The sequence below is a fragment of the Chelonoidis abingdonii genome, chromosome 2 (assembly GCF_003597395.2).
Source record: "Chelonoidis abingdonii isolate Lonesome George chromosome 2, CheloAbing_2.0, whole genome shotgun sequence".
In the NCBI taxonomy this organism is placed as follows: domain Eukaryota; kingdom Metazoa; phylum Chordata; order Testudines; family Testudinidae; genus Chelonoidis; species Chelonoidis abingdonii.
This window is the reverse complement of record NC_133770.1, coordinates 123,017,560-123,038,426: the sequence shown is the minus strand read 5'-3', so window position 1 is coordinate 123,038,426 and position 20,867 is coordinate 123,017,560. Positions and strand designations below refer to the sequence as shown.

Sequence of the window (20,867 nt, the reverse complement as noted above, 5' to 3'; positions counted from 1 at the left end):
TCTTTATGTCAAGAAATGTATGCTCCTGAGTTTGTTTGAGGTGATCATTCCCCTGGAGTTGTTAATATGTGGAGCCCACTTCCAACACCTGACTGCTTGGCATCTATTATGGTTATTACACAGTGTGGAGAGAAGAGAGGAATTCTCAGTGTGTACCTCTATCCACCATCTCAGTGAATCTGAATGTTATTCGGCATGGCTAGAGAATTGTCCCACTGATAATAGAAGCAGGGTCTGAAGTTGTCTCATGTGTAATCTTGGCCAGGGTGAGATCCCTACGCATCATACCATTGTACTTAGTAGCAGTAAGCAGAGCAGGACTGATGTGTTCTGCTTTGGTCTGATCTGAGTTATGAACAGCCAAGGTTTCTGTTTGCTATGCCTTTTCAGTTTGTCTGGAGCCTCCTGTTCAGCTCTGGTCACTTATTCGAATGAGGGATGAAGGGACTCTATTTTAGATGTATACAGTTGGTGTTTCCCTATTATCTGAGTCCCCTCTGATTTCTTTGTTGTGTCCAGAGCAAGGTTAGCAATTATTCTTCTAGAGTGATATGCAGTCAAAGAAAGCAGGAGAGAAAATTTCTCTGGAATATCTTGTTCTAGCTTTACGTTATCTGACTCAGAAAACTGGCCTCGTTCTGAGGAGAATAAGATGAATAAAGGCAGAGGAAGTTGCATCCCAATGCCTGTACTAGTTTGGATACAGGCTACAGATTCCCTATCCTGCTGGAAACTGGTAGGACGATGGGCTATTGGCTCAAGAACTGTAATTGCTGATGGCTGTAAGGATCTGTTGTTTGCCAAAGAGGTTCTAAAGAGTTTGTAGGGGAGCTGTGAGGCTGCCATTCTCTTCAGGCTCTGGAGATTCCAGGAGACACATGCATACATTTCAGTGCTGTACTACAGAGATGGGGAAATTATCTCTGAGAAGATGAGAGTGAATGTCTCTGTCTGTCTGTTGTGAGGTATAAAAATAAAACTATAAAAATATGTTCTGTTGAAACCTGTTAGATATATTACAGTGCAAATTGGGGGGAGAATGTATAAAGAACACCAATAAACTTACTACGTAATAGGTTTTTTAAGAATTTATTCAAATGTATTCCAAATACTTTTTACAAATTTTTGTGGCGATATCAAATATTTGTTCTCTAATTAATTGTATTGTTCTCTCTCTCTCTCCGTGAGGTTGACTGGCAGCTGTCATTAACATCTATATTCGAGGGTTTGCATACACAGCTCTGAGGTTTAATTTTGTATAATACTCTTTTGAAAAATCCTGAAAAGACAGAACTTTGGTCTGTGCTTTACTGAATTTAGCATTCTTGGCACATTTCCATCATCTGATGCAGGATTAGGACACGTGGCTTTGCCATTTCTGCAGCTATGATCATGTCATCTACTGTAATTTTAACTCCTTGAATACGAGAGGTCTCTTCATTTTTCTGCTGGAAGACCTCACTAGCAGACTTGATCCCAAATGGCAGATACCAAAAGTGGTCTCTTCCATGTGGAGTGTTGATGGTGAAGACATGCTTATCCATCAAGGATAGTGTAGACCTTTTTGAACACCAAATGGCTCAAAACATGGCCTGTGGTGGCTACAATGTGGTAGTCTGTGTACAGCTTTATTCAAGTCCTGTAGGTCAAAACATACCTGCAAAGTGCCATTCTTTTTCTTTATGATCTCAAAGCCATTAATGTAAGTGTGCGACTTGCTCAGCCCAGGTTATGATTCCTGTTTTTTCCATCTGGTGCAAGGTATTCTTAAGTCTGTGTAGTACTGTGAAGGATATATTTCAGCACCTTTGCACAACCAGCATTAGAGACCTGCGTGGATCCAAAAATGTGTATCTGCATCCGTTCCACGATCCATAAAAATTGTCCGCTGGCCTGGCCAGGGGTGGGGGTGACTTGTGGAGCTATCGGGGGCTGCTCGGGCTGCCCACCCAGGGCAGGTGGAGAGTCCAGCACAGCTCCTCACAGCTACCCGCCTGGCTCCTACCATGGCTGGGAGCCAGTTCTGAGCTGCAACACGCCCCACACACACACCCCCAGCCGGAGCCATGGGAGAGCAATGCTGGCAACTGTGGAGAGCCTAGGTCCCTCCGGGGCAGGTGGAGGGACCCAGGCTCCCCACAGCTGCCAGCATGGCTCTCCAGCTCCGAGCCACAAAATAAATACAGCGACTTTTTTAAAAAGTGTGGGGGGGGGGGACAGAAAAACTCAGGATTTTAGTTTTTAGAAACTGAGACATTCCTTCACACACACACACACACACACACACACACACTCGCTCGGCAAGTAAAAATCCTGCTGCTGGCACAGTCACCCGTGGGAAGGCTCAGCCAGTGGGCAATCAACCCCCGGGGGCAGGGGCGAGTCCCTCCTCAGCGTGCTGCAGGCCTGGCTGGGGCAGCAGAGGGTGAACAGCCATCTCTGAGGTGGAGCAGGGGCTGCCTATGTGCCCCCTGTGTGGAGTCAGGGTGTCGGGGGAAGGGGTGTGTCCAGTCTGAGTTCTGGCCTAGGTCCCTGTCTCAGAGCTGGGAGGCCCCCCAACTAGTGTGCCTGCTCCCAGACCTCCACCCAGGATGGGTGGAGGATCTGTGCCGCAGTTCCTCACAGCTGCCCGCCCAGCTCTTACCATGAGAGCCCTGCACAGATACAAAATTTGTATCTGCATCCAAGCTGATATGCGCAAAAATGGTCCACGGATATAAAGCTGATACCTGCAGATTTGCAGGACTCTAATCACTATCACCTGAGGATCTGTATAGATGTAATGCTCTCCTTCAAATTCCCAAAGGCCCTCAAATACAATCTTGTATCTTGCAGTCAGGCTTTCTTTGGTGATAGGCTCAATTATTCCTAAACCATAATTTCAGCTTACATTCAGTATTTATTATGCTGTAAGTGAGGTATCTTTTTGGTACCAGGATAAAGCTGTAATAGTGGATGCAGTAATCAGTGTCAGCTACTATGGGGCTGGATGTGCTGCATCCGAGGGTTCTAAAGGAGTTGATGGAAGTGACTGCAGAGCCATTGGCCATTATCTTTGAAAATTCATGGTGAACAGGGGAGGTCCCAGATGGCTGGAAAAAAGCTAATGTAGTGCCCATATTTAAAAAAAGGGAAGGAGGAGGATCCGGGGAACTACAAACCAGTCAGCCTCACCTCAGTCCCTGGAAAAATCATGAAGCAGGTCCTCAAGGAATCAATTCCGAAGCACTTAGAGGAGAGGAAAGTGATCAAAAACAGTCAGCATGGATTCACCAAGAGCAAGTCATGCCTGACTAATCTAATTGCCTTCTATGAGGAGATAACTGGGTATGTGGAAGGGGGGAAAGTAGTGGATGTGTTATTCCTTGACTTTAGCACAGTATTCCTACCAGCAAGTTAAAGAAGTATGGGCTGGATGAATGGACTATAAGGTGGATAGAAAGCTGGCTAGATCATCGAGCTCAACGGGTAGTGATCAATGGCTCCATGTCTAGTTGGCAGCTGGTTTCAAGCGGAATTCCCCAAGGTGTCTGGGCCAGTTGTTCACTACTCATGATATCTGGAGATGCGTAGACTGCACCTCATCAAGCAATTGGCAGATGACACAAACGGAGAGAGTGGTGGATACACTGGAGGATAGTGATAGATACAGAGAGGACCTAAAGACAATAGAGTACTGGGGCAAAAGATAAAACTTGATGAGGTTCAACAAAGATCAAGGTGAAGATCCTGCCACTTAGGATGGAAGAAACCATTCTAGGTTACAGACATGGACCGAATGGCTAGAGCGGCAGTTCGTCCGAAAAGGACCAGGGTTAACAGGTGACGAAAGCTGGAGATCAACAGTGTGCCCTGTTGCCAATAAGTCAACGGCATTGGCTGTATAAGATAGGGCAACTGCCAGCAGATCGAGGACATTATTCCCCTCTATCGAATGTTGAGGCCTCATGCTGAGTAGGGTTCCATGTTGGGGCCGCAACACTAACAAGGAGATTGGAAAATTGGAACAGAGTCCGAGAGGAGGTCAACAAAATGATGGGGGCGAGCACATACTTATGAGTAAAGGCTGAGGAACTGGGATTGTTGTCTGCAGAAAAAGAATGAGGGGGATGATAGTGCTTCACTTACTGAAAAGGGTGTCCAAGAGAGATGATCGAACATCCAGGGACTCGACAGCAACAAGATAATGTGTCAACTGCAGTGCGTGGTCGTTACGGTTGGATACAGAAAAATGTCACTAAGGTGGTGAAGCACTGAAATGGGTTATCTAGGGAGGTGGTGCAATCTCCTTCAGTAGAGGTTTTTAAGGTCAGGCTTGACAAAGCCCTGGCTGGGATGATTTAGTCGCGAATTGGTCCTGCTCTGAGCAGGGGGTTGGACTAGATGATCTCCTGAGGTCCCTTCCAACCTTGATATTCTATTATTCTATATAGGTCCCTCCAAAGGAGGGTTGCTTTAGGCAAATTGTTCCACAGTTTTTCCTTGACCTAAGTCACCAGCCATAAGAATAAACTGCCCAGGTACAGGAAGTTTTCCCAGCCCCTTCTGCATACCGTGTCATAGATATTTTACCACCATGCTTACAACAAACCTTTCTGTATGCAGCACAACTTTGTAAGCTATGCACAGTGCTGCCCTACTTTATTCAAGTCTTCTTTGTCTCTCTCTTTAGGCTTTGTTTTGAATTTCTTAACAGTGAGGGTGGTGGCACTTATCCCTTTGTAGTTGTAGGAAGATGAATGACATCTGGTTACTTGTCCTGCCTGCTTGCTGGCCATTTCTCTTTATTGTCTGGCTTTCTAGACAAGTCTCTGCTCTGGAGTAAGGGGAGGACCCATCTTGCCTCAAGGAATCAAACTGCCTTAGGAAGCAAGGGCCAGATCAGATTTTCATAGGTGTTTAGACCTCAAAGATGAAGATAGGTGTCTAGTGGGATTCTCTAAAGCACCTAAGCAATTTAGGTGCCTAACTCTCATTGAAAATTTGGCATCAGGAATCCAAACATACAGAACTTACAGGGAGAGAAAAATTAGCGGCACCTACAGGGCCGCCCAGAGGATTCAGGAGGTCTGGGGTCTTCAGCGGCGGGGGTCCATCCGCTCCGGGTCTTTGGGGCACTTAGGCGGTAGGTCCTAGAGCAAGTGAAGGACCCGCCGCTGAATGCCACCAAAGACCCAGAGCGGAAGGAGCCATCACTGCAGAATTGCTGCCGAAGACCTGGAGCAGAAGAAGCTCCAGGTCTTCGGCAGCGGGTCCTTCACTCCGGGTGTGTTTGGCGGCACTGAAGGACCTGCCAAAAACTCTTGTGGGAGCCCCTGCGGGGCCCAGGGAAAATTGCCCCCACTGCCCACCCTAGGTGGCCCTGGGCACCTAAAATAGCTTTTCTGTACTTCAGAGTTCAGTAAGTTGGGACTTTCAAGGGCCAGAAGCAAGTGACGTATCCCATTGTACAGCTGGAACTCTCACTTTTTCAGTTGGTATCAACCTCCCATTACTATTCTAGATGGGTCATGAGATCATCCTCTTCATCATCATGTTCCCATTACGCTTCTGGTGTTTAGGGCAGCGATGAAGCTCCTCCACCCCTCTCTGTTTCTGGCAAGTCTTTCATGGTTCCCCAGCTGTGTTCCAGGTTTTTCAGCTCGGCTTCCTCAACTCTTCGCCATGTTGTTTTCGGGCAACCTCATTTTCGCTTGCCTTCAGGTGTCCATCTTATTGGTACTCTGGTAAGGGAATCAGTTTCCAACCAAAGCACATGGCCAATCCATCTCCAACACCTCCTGGCAAGGATGGTGCTCAGATCCTCTTGGATGCACTGTGTCAATAGATCTTGGTTTGGGAGTGTTCTGGACCAAAAGATTCAGAGGATTTTTCTGAGGAAAACTGTATGGAGTGAAGACAGCTTGGACATGTCATAATTTCTCATTCCCCAGCATTCTGCATTGTAAAGTAATGTTGAAAGTATGCAGCTCTGATAAATCTTGAGTTTGGTTTTGGTGTTGTATTTTGACAATTCCAGACTGTATTTAAGCTCTTGAAGGTGTTTCTGGCTTTACTGATTTTGTACCGGATGTCCTGGCTCATGGTGCTGCCCAAGTATGTGAATGTTTCTACATTGGTGGGAACATAATCCTCTATCCGTACTGGTGATGGTGAGGCAATATTAAGGGTCATGATATCTGTCTTATTGCGATTGATTTTCAGTCCAATTTGCTGGCTGAATGCGTTGAGTCAAGTTGTTTTTTCTTGTATATGGTGTTGGGTATGTGATAAGACAACGAGATCATCTGTGAAGTCCAGGTCTTCAAGGAATGAGAATGTGGCATAGGCTGGTCCTGTGCATGCTATCAAAAACCTTCTCAAAGTCTATGAAGTTTATGTAGAACTGCTGTTGCCATTCTAAGCACTGTTCTATTATGTTTCATAGAGTGAAGATCTGGTCTGTGCATCTACGCCCTTTCCAAAAATCTTGCTCTTCTCTGAGAAAACTATCAAACTGCCTCTGATATAGACGGGACTATGATCTTACACTATACTTTGCTTGGTACACATAAAAGTGTCACATAACGCCAGTTATTACAATCACTGAGAGTTCCTTTCTTTGGTATCTTCACTATAATCCCATTGGTCCACTCATCTGGCACTTTTTCCCTTTCCCAGACTGATGTAAATAGAACGGCCAGGATAGATGCTGCTAACTCAGGATTTACCTTGAACAATTCTGCATTCCAGTTATCCTTACCAAGAGCTTTCCCATTTTTTAAGGATTTGATGGCTTGAATGATCTCTTCCTTAGTTGGGATGTCTGTGTTGATATCAAGATCGTCTTCTGCCTCCTGGATGTTTGCTTCCTCTTTAGATGGCTCCCTGTTCAGCAATTCTTTGAAATGCTTTGTCTGGCGCATTTCTTGTTCTTTTTCTGTTATTAGCAGGTGGTCTTGTTTGTCCTTGATGAGAGTATTTGTTGGTGTCTGCTGTTTACCATTGATAAGCTGGAAGACGGTTCCTTGTTCAACATGAGCAGCTGCATCCTCTGCTTGTGTTGTCAGATTATCAATATAATGTCATTTGTCCGCTCTCACAAGAGCATAAGAACATATTCATGTCCGTAAGAACATAAGAATGGACATATTGGGTCCATGTAGCCCAGTATTCTGTCAACTGATAGTCGCCAGAGCCAAATGCTTCACAAGGAATTAACAGAACGTGGCAATTTTGAGTGATCCATCCCTCATTGTCTAATCCCAGCTTCTAGAAGTTGGAAGTTCATGGACACCAGAAGCATGGGGTTACATCACTGACTATCTTGATAGCCACTGATGGACCTGTGCTCCAGGAACTTATCTAATTCTTTTCTGAAGTCAGTTGGCCTTCACAACACCCCACGGCAACAAGTTCCACACGGTGATTGTGCATTGTCTAAAGAAGTAACTCCTTATGTTTGTGTTAAACCTGCTACCTACTCATTTCATTCAGTGACCACTTTGTTCTTGTGTTATGTGAAGGAGTAAATAATCTTTCCAATTCACTCTCTCCATACTGTTCATGAGTTTATAGACTTGTATCATATCCTCCCTTAATCATCTCTTTTCTAAGATGAACAGTCCCAGTCTTTTTAATCTCTCCTCTTATAGAAGCTGTTTCATATGCCTAATCACTTTTGTTGCCCTTCTCTGCACTTTTTACCAATCCTAACATATCTTTTTTGAGATAGAACGACCAGAACTGCATGCATTATTCAAGGTGTGGGTGCACCATGCATTTATATAATGGCATTATTATTATATTTTCCTTTCCTAACATTCTGTTACCTTTTTCATTGATGCTTCACTTTGAGTGGATATTTTCAGAGAACTATCCACAATGACTCCAAGATCTCTTTCTTGAGTTGTAACAGCTAACTTAGACCCCATCATTTTACATATATTGTTGGGATTATGTTTTCCAGTGTGCATTACTTTGCACTTATCAACACTGAATTTCATCTGCCATTTTGTCACCAGTCACCTTTGCAACTCTTCACTGTCATCTTTGGATTTATCTATCTTGAATTATAAACTATCTATTCACATAATCATACACAGTCACAGCATGGCCCTAGTCCCATACTGGGATATTCAGGAGTTTGCCAGTCTAAATAACACAGATGCACAGAAGCTCTGGTAAGTAAACTGTTTAGATGCTGAGTAAATCCTCTCCACATCACACTATCCAGTGCTCTCCCAGTGCACACTTGCACTTGGATTACTACAGGTAAACTGGAAGAGGGGTAGAGAGTAGATAAAATCTGGCTATGGTCATCCAGAGAAGTTGTTGTTCCCCTACCTAAAAGAAGCAGTACATAGGAACTCCAGCAGGTCCCTCAGGTTAATCCATCACCTCATCTGGAGCAAGCATGTTGGTACAGAAGGAGATTGTCATGCACAGCCAGGACAAGCTGGCATACTGTAATGAGCCCAGCAGATGGTAGCACTTCCAAGCACCAAAAGGAAGGGATAGCTTGGAGAAAATCTCTCCAAAGGCCAATGGTTCCCTCTCCTAATGGTAGGTACAGAAGGCCTAGCAAGGAGTCATCAGTATACTATGCATACACACACGTGCATTGTCCCACAGAGACCCCCTTAGAGTGTGAGGAACTGAGGTACCCCAGGTACTACAAACAGAACACACAGGTAGTGAACAGCCACTAACCAGCCAGGAACTTTCACCTAGGACACCCACCATAAACAGCTGATCAACAGACAGTATCAGACTCCTGACAAGGATACAGAATCATCACCTGGAGCTGGCAAGGCAACCTTCCCAACATACAAATGACCCAGCCAAATAACCACCAATACATAGGATGTGGTGGTTGTTTCAAAAAACTCCAGGGGGCACTCACACTGAAAAGCAACAGCCATCCCTTCCAAGGCTAGACAAAATATTAGGGGTGAAATTCCATATTGCTCCACATACAGTTTCCCAGTTCTAATGTTTGTGAATGTACCTCCCAGTACAGTGAAGAGAACCATGTCCAAAACAGAAACTAACAGAAACAACACAGACAAACCATTCAGACAAGAAGAAAATCCAATACAACATCTCACTGAGATTGACCCTGGGGAAACAGGCCAAACCATGTTCAATACAATATCTCTGCAGATATCTGTGTTGCTGACCCAGGAAATGGTGCGTACACACAATATTCCTAAACTTCATGACAAATCTGTACCCAGCACAGGGTTTTTCTGCTACAAATCATCTCACTCCACAACATCCTCTGACACAGTGAAGCCCTTTCTCCCAAGGTGTTAGAAGATGCCTTTAAAGAAAAAAAGAGCCTGGTTACCTCAAAGGGCCTGCTATAAAGCGAAAAGTGGACAGATGGCTGGACTGATGAAGCAGGATCATAAGCAATATGTAAATTGTTACCAATGATGCTGGATCAATATATGGACTGAATGGGAAGGTCACAGACAAGGCAGACCCTCTGGCAATATTACAGGAAAGCTAGCAGCTGACATGACCCGTCAGAAAATCAATTTGCAGCAGAGAGCTGCTATATGAGTGAAATTAACCTGAAACAAAAATCAGACTAATGTTGTCAAAAATAATGAGGCAAGGCAGTTCACAGAGTCTGGGGGTGGAGGTGGGGGTGGAAGAATTAATACACAGAGAGAGACAAACATCCCAACCTGTACATTTCTCTTCTCTGAAATAATGGGTGTGATTCACCCCTTGGTTGCTCAAATTGTATGCCAAGATAACTCCACTGAAGTCAATGGAGATACCATGGGGTAGAACTGGAGTAATGCAGTGGTGAAGCTGGCCCACTATGACCCTTCAATGGGTCCCAAACTGCAGGACACTTAGGCTACGCTAACACTTTTGTCAGCAAAACTTTTGTTGGTCAGGGCTGTGACACCCCCCCAATCGACATAAGTTTCACCGAAAAAGAACCAGTGTGGACAGTGCTGTATCAGTGGGAGACACTCTCCCGCCGACACAGCTACCACCACTCATTAGAGGTGGTTTAATTATGCTGGCAGGAGAGCGCCCTCCCACCGACATAAAGCGGCTACACAGGAGACCTTACAGCGGTGCAGCTACAGCGGTGCAGCTTTGGCGCTGTAAGGTCTGTAACATAGTCATAGCCCTAGTTTGTGTTTTGCGTCAATGTTCACATCTTCCTCTCTCTGGATATCTCCCCTTTGAGAGCCCCTAGTGGGCATCCAGGGCAGAAAACTCAGAATTCAGCAATTTCTGTATAGATTCTCACCAAAAACCTGTATTTAAATAACTCTCACTAGATAAAATGGTAACACCCAACAAGATGTGCCAAACACAGAAATGCGATTGCTGGACATTGTAGAATTAGTTACAATTCATAAAATTCAACAGCCCTTTTTGACTATATATACACACACAGACACACTTCTGCAGCAAATAACCAAAATCAGAAAGAAGAAAAAAGTTTTTAAGAGCAATGGGTGAAAAATCTGGCTTCTACCAACATATCTGCAAACTGTCCCTGATATTTCATCCATTAAAACTTGAGTTTTTAATTAAAAAACAAAACAATCCCCCCCCCCCCACACACACACACACCAAATCAACAAGCTTCTGTTAGTTAGTAAAGTACTCTGAAAATTAGAATAACTTAAGATCCAGTTGCTAGTACATTCTGAACTGTGAACCTAACCAAAAAAGTAGGCTTACTCAACTTCAAAATAGTCAGTAATACACACAAAAAGTGCTAAATACACCTCTACCCCGATATAACACGAATTTGGATATAACGCGGTAACGCAGCGCTCTCAGGGGGGCGGGGCTGAGCAGTCCAGTGGATCAGTACGTCAGTGTGTCTGGCTCTGACACGCTGCTCTGAGCAGTATGTTAAGGGTGCCGGGCCAAGGCCAAGGGGTTGGATAGAGGGCAGAGGGTCTCGGAGGGTGATCAGGGGACAGGGAGCAGTGAGGAGCCACAGCCAGAGGAGGGGAGCTGCAGTGCAGGGGAACATCACACGAGCTCCAGCCAGCACAGAGAAGTTGGGGAAGACTGGTCCACGCGGGGAAGTTGCAGATCCAGGGCAGAGAGAGGTGCCTGTCCTAAATGGTACCATGCAGGTACCCCTGTCCCAGTGCTAGACGGCTTGGCACACAGCAGGCCCAGCTGGCAGGCTGCGCCCCGCTTGCAGCAGCGCCGGGCAGGCTCTCCGGGTCCATACAGTACTGGACTACCTGCATGCAGTTAGGGGCTCTGTGCGCCCTGGTAGGCAGCTGGCCACAACGTCCTCACCAGAGACGGGCTGCACAGCGCTCTGCGGAGGAGGATAGATGGGCTGAGCGCGGGCATGCATGGCAGGAGCTGCCTGCCAATGGCTCACCCTCCCACAGCACTGCATGGGAACAGGGTGGGGAACAGGAGCATGCACCTCGGGCAAGACTGCCCACCCTGCTCCCCCTTGCGGGCTCAGCCGTCGCGCCAGGCTATGTGCGCTCCACGGACAGGGCACAGCCACCGGGCCAGTTCCCCCTGCCCCACCCCCACAGGGCTTGCCCTAGCTGATGTGGTCATGCAGGTGTGAGCACTTCCATGTGCCGGCTCCCCGGGTCCTAGCACCCATCTTGGTGTGGTGTGTGGCTCAGCGTGGGAGTCCTGGGGGTGATTTTGGGGGGCGGGGGGGTTGGATGGGTTGGGGTTTCTGAGGGATCAGTCAGGGGGAGGGAAGTAGGTGGGGGTTGGATGGGGGCGGAGCTTTTGCAGACTATTAATAATGGAGATGCTCGAGGCCAAAGCAAGTTTGATATGACGTGGTTAGATTTTTTGGCTCCCGAGGACTGCGTTATATCGGAGTAGAGGTGCATTCGCTTACAGCAGTGGTTTACTTCTAAACAAATGTTTATTTCACCTGTTTAGATAACTGTTCCTCGCAAAGTTTGTAGAGTGTGTAAAATTTTCGACTAAGGATTTGATTGTCTCGGAAACCTGCACTTGCCAGCTTGACTCTCATAATGATACCACGGTCAGGCACCATCATAGCTACTGTACGGAACTGAATCTTTAGATTTTCTGGAAGTTCCTGTCGCCCTGCATAACCAGGATTCTGAAAGACACAGAGTGCAAAATAATAAATTATCACTTACTCTCAGTGTGAACAGAGAGTTTATTTTTTTCTGGATATTACTTGATATAAACACAGGAGTGAAGGAATATGACAATCAGAGCATACAGCACTCACATACCATTATCCAATTTCATGCAATATGTAATATCACACCCCTATTCTGAGACAATGGGAATGTCTAGTAAACGTGTTGCTTTGGCAAATCACAGTAATATTATTATTATTTTTAAAAGTAAACAATTTTAAAATAAAGATAAATGCCTCAATCTTCAATTATGATTGAGGAACACTCAGCACAACTTTATGCTCCCCTGTATCTGTACCCATTATGCTGGCAGGCAGAAGTTGTGCACTGCTGCACTGCTCAGGAGGAATCCTCCAGTGGTCAATTAAACTCGATCTTGGGCAGCTTTGTGCCACCCCTAAATACTGGAGGGCTGACACCAAACATTCTAAATTCTGATGAAGAGGTTGATGAGACAGTCTATAATGGGTCTTCAAAAACCCAGCTGTGTCTCCTCTTTTTCGTTCCTGTTTGTAAAAATATTTAGTGCTTGGATTTCGAATCAGCCTGACAAGTTTTCAATACCCAGTTAAAAAAAAACACTCTGAAACGTGGTTTATGATGGAAATATGACTCGTATTCAGTACAGCAAGTCCTATGTTCCTATTAGAGATGAGGGCAACAGAGGATGTCAATATTATTTATGAGCCCGCACACTATCAGTTAAATCCTGATTCCTTTACTCATACATGTAGTTCCATTGACTGCATACAAATAGTCCTATAAGACTATTTTGTGGGTAAAGGAACCAGGAGTCTGTCCTCTGATGCTATGATTCACACACACATACCATAGTCAGAAATATGCCAAATTCTCTGTCCATGTCAACAACTTCACCATCAGTAAAGATGAACTGGAGCTTCTTATTTTTCTTACATTGCAGCACAATATAGATCTGCTGAGCAGCTACTGATAGAACAGGAAGTTCAATGCGATTAAATTCATCAAAGCAACCCCATGCACCTGACTGGGCCAAACCTATGAGAAAATGAGGTCGGGGGGAACCACAAGAATTATGTTAGACATATTACATCAGGCTGTACATAAAGGATAGTATATTTTGGATATATAATGTAGCATGAGAAAAACTAAGAGAACATGATAAAACGTAAGGAGGAAAAACTCAAAATAAATCAGCTTACCCATTAGAACTACTCAGGAAAACACTCCTCAATAAAATAGATGTATGGACACCTTTGCAGGGAATCCTATGCTTTTACAGCTACCATTATCAAAGCCAGAGACCACTGTAAATATTATATTTATATACAGCACCTATGGGCAAAAAAAAAAGGTCCACCATCCTTTGCAGTGCATGGAGAGCCAAGAGTCCCTCTCGGAGGGAAGGACCTGCCACTGAAGAAGAAAGTGGCGCAGTGGAGCAGCTGCCCATCGCGATCACCATTTTTTTTCTTTTTTCTTTTTTTTTTCAGCCGCTTGGGGCAGCAAAACCTTGGAGCTGGCCTGGGGGGGGGGGGCAGGGGAGGCTCTGTCCTCCTCCCACTGCACCTGAGATTTCTGCTGTACAGACCCTGGGCAGGAGGACTCAGGAGATGCAGCTGCATGGAAGGGTTGGGGGCAGTACAGCCATGCCGGAGGAGCTGCTGGCGTTCTGCTCCTTTCCCCACTGGGAACTGCAGCAGGGAAAGGAGCAGAACGCCAGCAGTTCCTCCGGCAGCTGTACTGCCCCCAGCCTCGCACCCCCAGCCCTGACCTCCAGCAGGGCTATTATACAGATGGAGGAGACATAGCTGCGTGGAAGGGCAGGGGGCGGGGCTGGGGGTGAGCTCCTCCTCTATCTTTCCGGTATACCATAACAGCTATAAATATCTTACTCATACGTCAAGCACTACCGTACTTGCACCACTGTCACTCCTCTCACAGCCCACTGCTGCCCCATCTCCAAACCTTGATGTACGTGGACAGAGGGAACCTTAGCGGGTACTCCCTGTGGAGAGGCCTCTGTGCAGACTCAGGGTTTGGCTACACTTGCAGCTGTACAGCGCTGGGAGTTAAACCTGTCTTCGTACAGCTGAGTAGGGAAAGCGCTGCAGTCTGTCCACACTGACAGCTACCAGCGCACTGTTGTGGCCACATTTGCAGCATCTGCAGCAGCATTGGGAGCAGTGCATTATGGGCAGCTATCCCAGCATTCAAGTGACTGCAACATGCTTTTCAAAAGGGGGGTGGGGTGGAGTGTGACAGAGAGCGTGGGGGAGAGAGTGGGTAGATTTTTGGAGCCAACACTGTCAGCACCCTGCCTTGCAAGCTCCAACCCCTTCCCACACCCCTCTCTCACTCACTGAAAGCAAACAGCAGCTGTTTGTTTTTTTCCCTCACAGACCAGATAAGCAGCCCCGCGGAAACGGACCCCTCCCCCCGCCCACCATGCTGCTTCTCTCTCCTCAAGCCCCCTCCTTCCCCCTCTCTCCAAGCAAACACTAGCTGTGGGCATTCCAAAGGGAGCCCCTCTGCCTCTGCCCATTCACAGCAAACAGGAACTGTGTTTGTATTTTTGATAAGCAGCTTCGGGAGCCCGGAGTTCACAACAAAACAAAGAGAGGCATCACACCAAAACAAAGAGAGTTATCTTCACTTAAAAGGATTATGAGAAGCTTCCGGAGGTCAGTCACAGCGTACTAAGATTATTCCCTGTTTACATTGGCACCCCGGCACTGCAGCAGCAGCGCTATACCCTTTTATTCCTTTCAGGGAGGTGGAGTACAAGCAGCGCTGTAGCCACGGAGATACAGCACTGTATGTGCCTTACCAGTGTGGACGGGGAGTGAGTTACAGCGCTATAAAGCCATCAACAGCACTGCAACTCTCAAGTGTAGCCAAGGCCTCACTAAACCCTGCCTGCTCTTGTGCAGCAGAATATCCCCCATTCTGCTACAGGAAGGATCTCCACGGACATCTGGATTTAACCCAGACCCAGTAGTTTGGAGCAGAAGATGGTTAACTCCTGGTAACAACTGACTGGGAGGCCAGTCCAAGTACAGAGGGGGGCATGGAGGAAGGTATTACATTGGGAGTGGATAAAGAAACGAAGATCATTGTGCAGTAGAGGGAGTGACCTGGGATGAGACGGGAAGAGAGAAGACTAGAGCTGTAAGCTAGAATTGAGCTGTGGAGTGCTTTAAAGATAAGGACAAGAAACTCAAACTGAGCAAAAAAAAGAGAGAGGAGGAGGAGCCAGGACAAAGATTTAAGATATGGGGAAAGAGTTGAGAGGGAAATGACATTGGTGGCATCCTTTTGGACAGACTGTAGAGGGAAGGGACGAGATACAGAGAGGCCAGAGGGTCAAACTGTCATGGTACCCAAGGAGGGAGAAATAGAGAATGTGGCTATTAGACCAGAAAGACTATTTACAGCAATTTTTTTAATATAGTACTATTTTATATTCTTTGTATGGAATGCTCTATTTAAAAACATTCTTTAACATGCAGCCATTATAAGAAGAAAACAGACAGGGCCCTGTATATGCCATGATTCTCCATATTCATATTCTGTATTTTTCCCTCCTCGGGTACCATATGAATGCCATATTATCCAGCCCTTGCCACAAAATTGTCCGACAGAATCTAAGCTTCCATTTACAAATTTTGTTAGCTGTTATTGTTATGAAAAACATCTTTACAAACATAAACCAACTCTCAATCAATGTAGGGCTGTCTCCCTGCAGTGTGAAATAATATCGGAGAGCTGTATGCAGTACTATTCATCTCAATGGGTGGCTAACAATGAAATCTAAAATGTGCAGTTCAAAACCTGACTCAGGAGAGCATTTGTATTCAGGAAGGGTGCCTAAGCATGTGCTCAATTTTAAGTATATGCTCAACTGCTTTGCTTAAAAGGGGAGGGGGATTTAAAAGCATGCTTAAATACTTTCCTAAATCGGGGCCCAAATGTCAACTCTGTTAATTACATCACTGCTGATATGTTTAGCAGGAACATCCAGCTAATATGTTTATCACAATGACAAGCTTCTTCTGAAAACCAAATTAAAACCAATAGTAAAAGGTTCTATAGCCACATAAATAAGAAGAAAACAAAAAAAGAAGAAGTGGGACCGCTATACACTGAGGATGGAATGGAGCTTAAGGATAACCTAGGCATGGCCCAATATCTAAATAAGTACTTTGCCTCGGTCTTTAATAAGGCTAATGAGGAGCTTAGTGATGATGTAAGGATGATGTATAAACAGAAATGAGGATATGGAGGTAATATTACCACATCAGAGGTAGAAGTCAAACCTAGAACAGCTTAATGGGACAAAATCAAGGCCTGGACAATCTCCATCCACAAGAATAATTAACAGGAACTGGCGCATGAAATGGAGCCGTTAGCAAGAATTTTTAAATGAATCTGTAAACTCAGAGCTTGTCCGTACGACGTGGAGAATTGCTAACGTAGTCCCATCTCAAGAAGGAAATAGTGATCGAGTAACTATACGGCTGTTAGTTTTGGGCAATCTGTAGTCATGTAGGTCTGAAAAAATATTGAAGGAAAAGTAGTACAAGGATTGAGGTCAATGGTAATTGGGACAAATTACAACATGGTGTACTAGAGGTAGATCGTGCCAACCAACCTGATCTCCTTCTTCAAGAAGGTGATAACAGAATTAGTTAGACAAAGGAAAGGCGGAGATCTAATTTAACCCTCGGATTTCAGTAAAGGCATTTACACGGTTCCAACCACATGGGGAATTGTTAGTTAAGATTGGAAAAGATGGGATGAATATGAAAAATTGGAAAAGGTGGATTAGGAATTGGTTAAAGGGAGACTACAACGGGTCATACTGAAGGGTGAACTGTCAGGCTGGAAGGAGGTTACTAGTGGAGTTCCTCAAGGATCGGTTTGGGACCAATCTTATTTAACCTTTTATTACTGACCTTGGCACAAAGAGCAGGGAATGTGCTAATAAAGTTTGCGGATGACACAAAGCTGGGGGGTATTGCTAACACAGAGAAGGACCGGGATATCATACAGGAAGATCTGGATGACCTTGTAAACTGGAGTAATAGTAATAGGATGAAATTTAATAGTGAAAAGTGCAAGGTCATGCACTTAGGGATTAATAATAAGAATTTTAGATATACATTGGGGACGCTTAAGAGATCAATACAGGGATATTGCTTATAAGAAAATAGGAATAAACAGTCTGATTAAAAAATAGCCAATTTAAATCAGTCCAGCAAGCTCACACATGTAAATACAAAACAAAGCATATAACAGCCTATTGTTTTGCTGCCTTTGTACTCACACTTGGTAGTCGAAAGGTAGACAGAAGATTGGAGACAGAAGAAAAGCTTGTTTACTCACAGCCGAGGAAAACAAAAAAAGACAGAGAACAAAGCCAAAAACCTCCAGAGGTTCCCACCCTTACTTTTTAAAAAATCCTGTTTTCTGATTGGTCCTCTGGTCAGGTGTTTGGTTCCCTTTGTTAACCCTTTACAGGTAAAAGAAACATTAACCCCTAGCCATCTATCTATGACAAGAGTGGAGACGGGGTCACATCCCCCTATAAGATGCTCCCCTTTTCGGGTCACTGGTAAAACTGCTCAGGACCTAGAAAGAGAGGTCAGGGACATGCTGGCATTGGGTGTGATCCAGCAGTCTTCCAGCCCTTGGGCCTCGCCAGTGGTGCTGGTCCCCAAGAAGGATAGGTCAATCTGGTTCTGTGTGGACTATCGAAAGCTCAATGCCATCATCGTATCTGATGCCTACCCCATGCCCAGGCCTGATGAGCTCCTAGACAAGCTGGAAATTAGTGCGTCCAGGCTGGTTGGAAAACGGGCTCGCAATTTCATGCGCCAGTTCCTTTAATATTCTCGGTTACTGCAGAGAATTCTTTCCTGACTGCTGGCTGGGGAGCCTTGCCCACATGCTCAGGGTTTAGCTGATCGCCATATTTGGGGTTGGGAAGGAATTTTCCTCCAGGGCAGATTGGCAGAGGCTCTGGAGGTTTTTCGCCTTCCCCTGCAGCGTGGGGCATGGGTCACTTGCTGGTAGATTCTCTGCTTGAGGACTTCAAACCACAATTTGAAGACTTCAATAACTCGGACATAGGTTAGGGATTTTTGTAGAAGTGGATGGGTAGGGTTCTGTGGCCTGCTTTGTGCCGGAGGTCAGACTAGATGATCATATTGGTCCCTTCTGACCTATGAGTCTATGAGTCTAAATGTCCAAAACCCAAAATACCCCAACCTAGCTGCCAAAAATTCCAGCTTTAGCCCTGAGGATATCTAACACAGTTACTCATTGTCCATACAGAAACATGCAGTCTATTTAAAGCATTAAACATTGAGACAATGGAAATGGAGATTGAATTTAATATCAAAATAAAATGCACAGGGGTTTTTATACTGGGTATATTTTTTTCTTTTCGTATTTAATTTAAACTCTTCCTTTTTAATTTAGATAAAGCTGCTACACAATTTTTCATCTGTTGCACCAAAGTGCTAGGAATCCAGGGCCCTTCTGCAGAATTTAGGTCTAACTTGCCCCATATTATATGGGGCGTAGAAAACATCTGTCTCATACATATACTAGACAAATCTACAATGAGATATGTAATACTCAGGGGCAGCTCCAGGCACCAGCATGCCAAGTGCATCCTTGGGGCGGCAAGCCGTGGGGGGCGCTCTGCTGGTTACCGCGAGGGCGGCAGGCAGGTTGCCTTCGGCGGCATGCCTGCAGAGGGTCCGCTGGTTCCGTGGCTTCGGCAAACCTCCCACAGGCGTGCTGCCGAATCCACGGGACCAGGGACCTCCCGCAGGCAAGCCGCTGAGGGCAGCCTGCCTGCAGTGCTTGGGGTGGCAAAATACCTAGAGCCGCCCCTGGTAACACTGGCTTTGGCAGGCCACATTTCACTTTATTAATTAAGAATCTATTTTAATTTCACCACTGGAGCTTTTAAAAAGAAATAAAACTCAGAGTCTTATAACTGGTTAGGACAAAAAAGGTTAAACACGTCAGGAAACCTACTCCTCCCCACCCCAGCCAGCAGACCTTTATCAACAAAGCATATGTCCTACAAGAGGCATTAGTGGCTCTGTGATGTTGAAATATAGCATGTTCAGGGTCCTCAAATTTTTCATGCCAATATTTCATGGCACAGGTGAAATAAATCAAGGGCTGATTTTACAGATTCTGAGAAGCTGTTTTCCCACAAAATTCCAAGAAACTGAAAATACCCAGTTTTTTGTGCATATGCATTTACATACAACACACAATATGTTAATGTAGACATAAATTGCATTTGTTGGGTGAGAGCATTCCTCTGGTGTTAAAAACTGTAGCAGGGAACTCTGGTAAGAAATCTTTATGAGGATTTCATCACAGCATCCCATGGAAAGGAGGGATTGACCCCTCTGCATAAAAGGCCACAGGGCCATTCCCAAACCTGGCAGATCTACATGGAAGCCCAATGCTTCTACAACAACTCTGGGCCCCAGCAGGCTGCTCCTTGTCACTCTGGCTGCAGTGGCTCCTAGGACTCCAGAGGGAGACTGTAGAAGTTATTAAAATTTGGGGCTGTATTACTTTTTCCATGTTTCTTCACAAACCTGGACACACTGGATGATATGCAAACCCACCTGGCTCACCCAGTTTTCTCCCCCCAAGCATACACTGTCAGGCCTCCTTAGGGTCCATGTGTGTGCCGGGGTTGCGGTGGAACAAAACCATGCCAAAGAGAAGGCTGAGCCTCCTTCTGGGTAAAGACGAGAGATCTTTCCACAGAGGGTCCTCACCATGTGTGGAACTAGGGAAGGGAGATGATCCAGTACTTTCATTGTATCTTGGTTAACTCGTCCACGTGAATGGCTAACTCTTTTTTAATGTGATGGCTTTTTTAAAGCTATGATGGAGCCAATTTCCCACAGTGCTACGCCGGTTTTAAATCAGTGAAATTCCATTAATTGTAATGGTGGTATACTGGTGTAAATTGGATGAGCATAGTGATGAATCCACCTCATACCTTCATTTGGATGAATTCTTTTTTCTTACTTGGCTTTTGTGAGCACATGAACAGGGTTATTTTACAGTTTTAGTGGTTATTTTATCAATTCTTTGCAAGTAAATACAATAGCACAGACCTTTACAAGAGTAATTGGATTATGTTTAAGACCTACATACAGCAGCATAGATCATATCATGCACTATCAATTTTTGGAAGATAAATAATGCAGTCTCTCTCCCGGGGCCTCTACTTTATCAATAATTAATTAACATAAAAAAGCAATGGTGTTAAGTAGTCCTAATAAAGGTTCTGTCCATCCACCATTATGCATGGGAGTATGAGGAGGGGAGTTCAGAGTGAATAATGTAATTAATAGGAATGCACTGTGACAATGGAGAACCAGCAGAGTCATGTATCCATGTGAGGTCTCATGCCTTGTCCACAATCCAATTGGGAATGTTGCTAGTTTTATTGACAAGCTTGCATTCAAGAGCACAGTGAGGTTTTGTTTCCTGATCCCTGTTACCTTGATCTTTGGCAGGCTAGTTACAAGTATGTTTGTTAGGAAGTTAAGTGCTTTCTCTTAGAACTTCATCTAGTAAGTCTCTTAGAAATGACCTTCTCCACACCCCTCGGGAACAGGAACCTTGAAAAAATGTTGTTACCTAGACATTATGAAATTTAATACACAGTTCCCAAAAGTAGGTAAACTACTGCATGCACAT

General features: G+C 45.1%; 1 protein-coding gene across 2 annotated transcripts in view; it reads right to left on the bottom strand.

The window, feature by feature from the left end:
- Positions 1 to 20,867, bottom strand: part of LOC116821627 (dynein axonemal heavy chain 5-like) — a 295,723-nt gene that overhangs the window by 157,906 nt on the left and 116,950 nt on the right. For both annotated transcript variants that reach the window (XM_075062654.1, XM_075062655.1), the window contains 2 exons: positions 12,964 to 13,151; positions 11,894 to 12,088 (listed from right to left, as the gene is read on the bottom strand). In XM_075062654.1, coding sequence (XP_074918755.1) covers positions 11,894 to 12,088; positions 12,964 to 13,151 — 383 coding nt within the window. The remainder of the gene's footprint in view (positions 1 to 11,893; positions 12,089 to 12,963; positions 13,152 to 20,867) is intronic.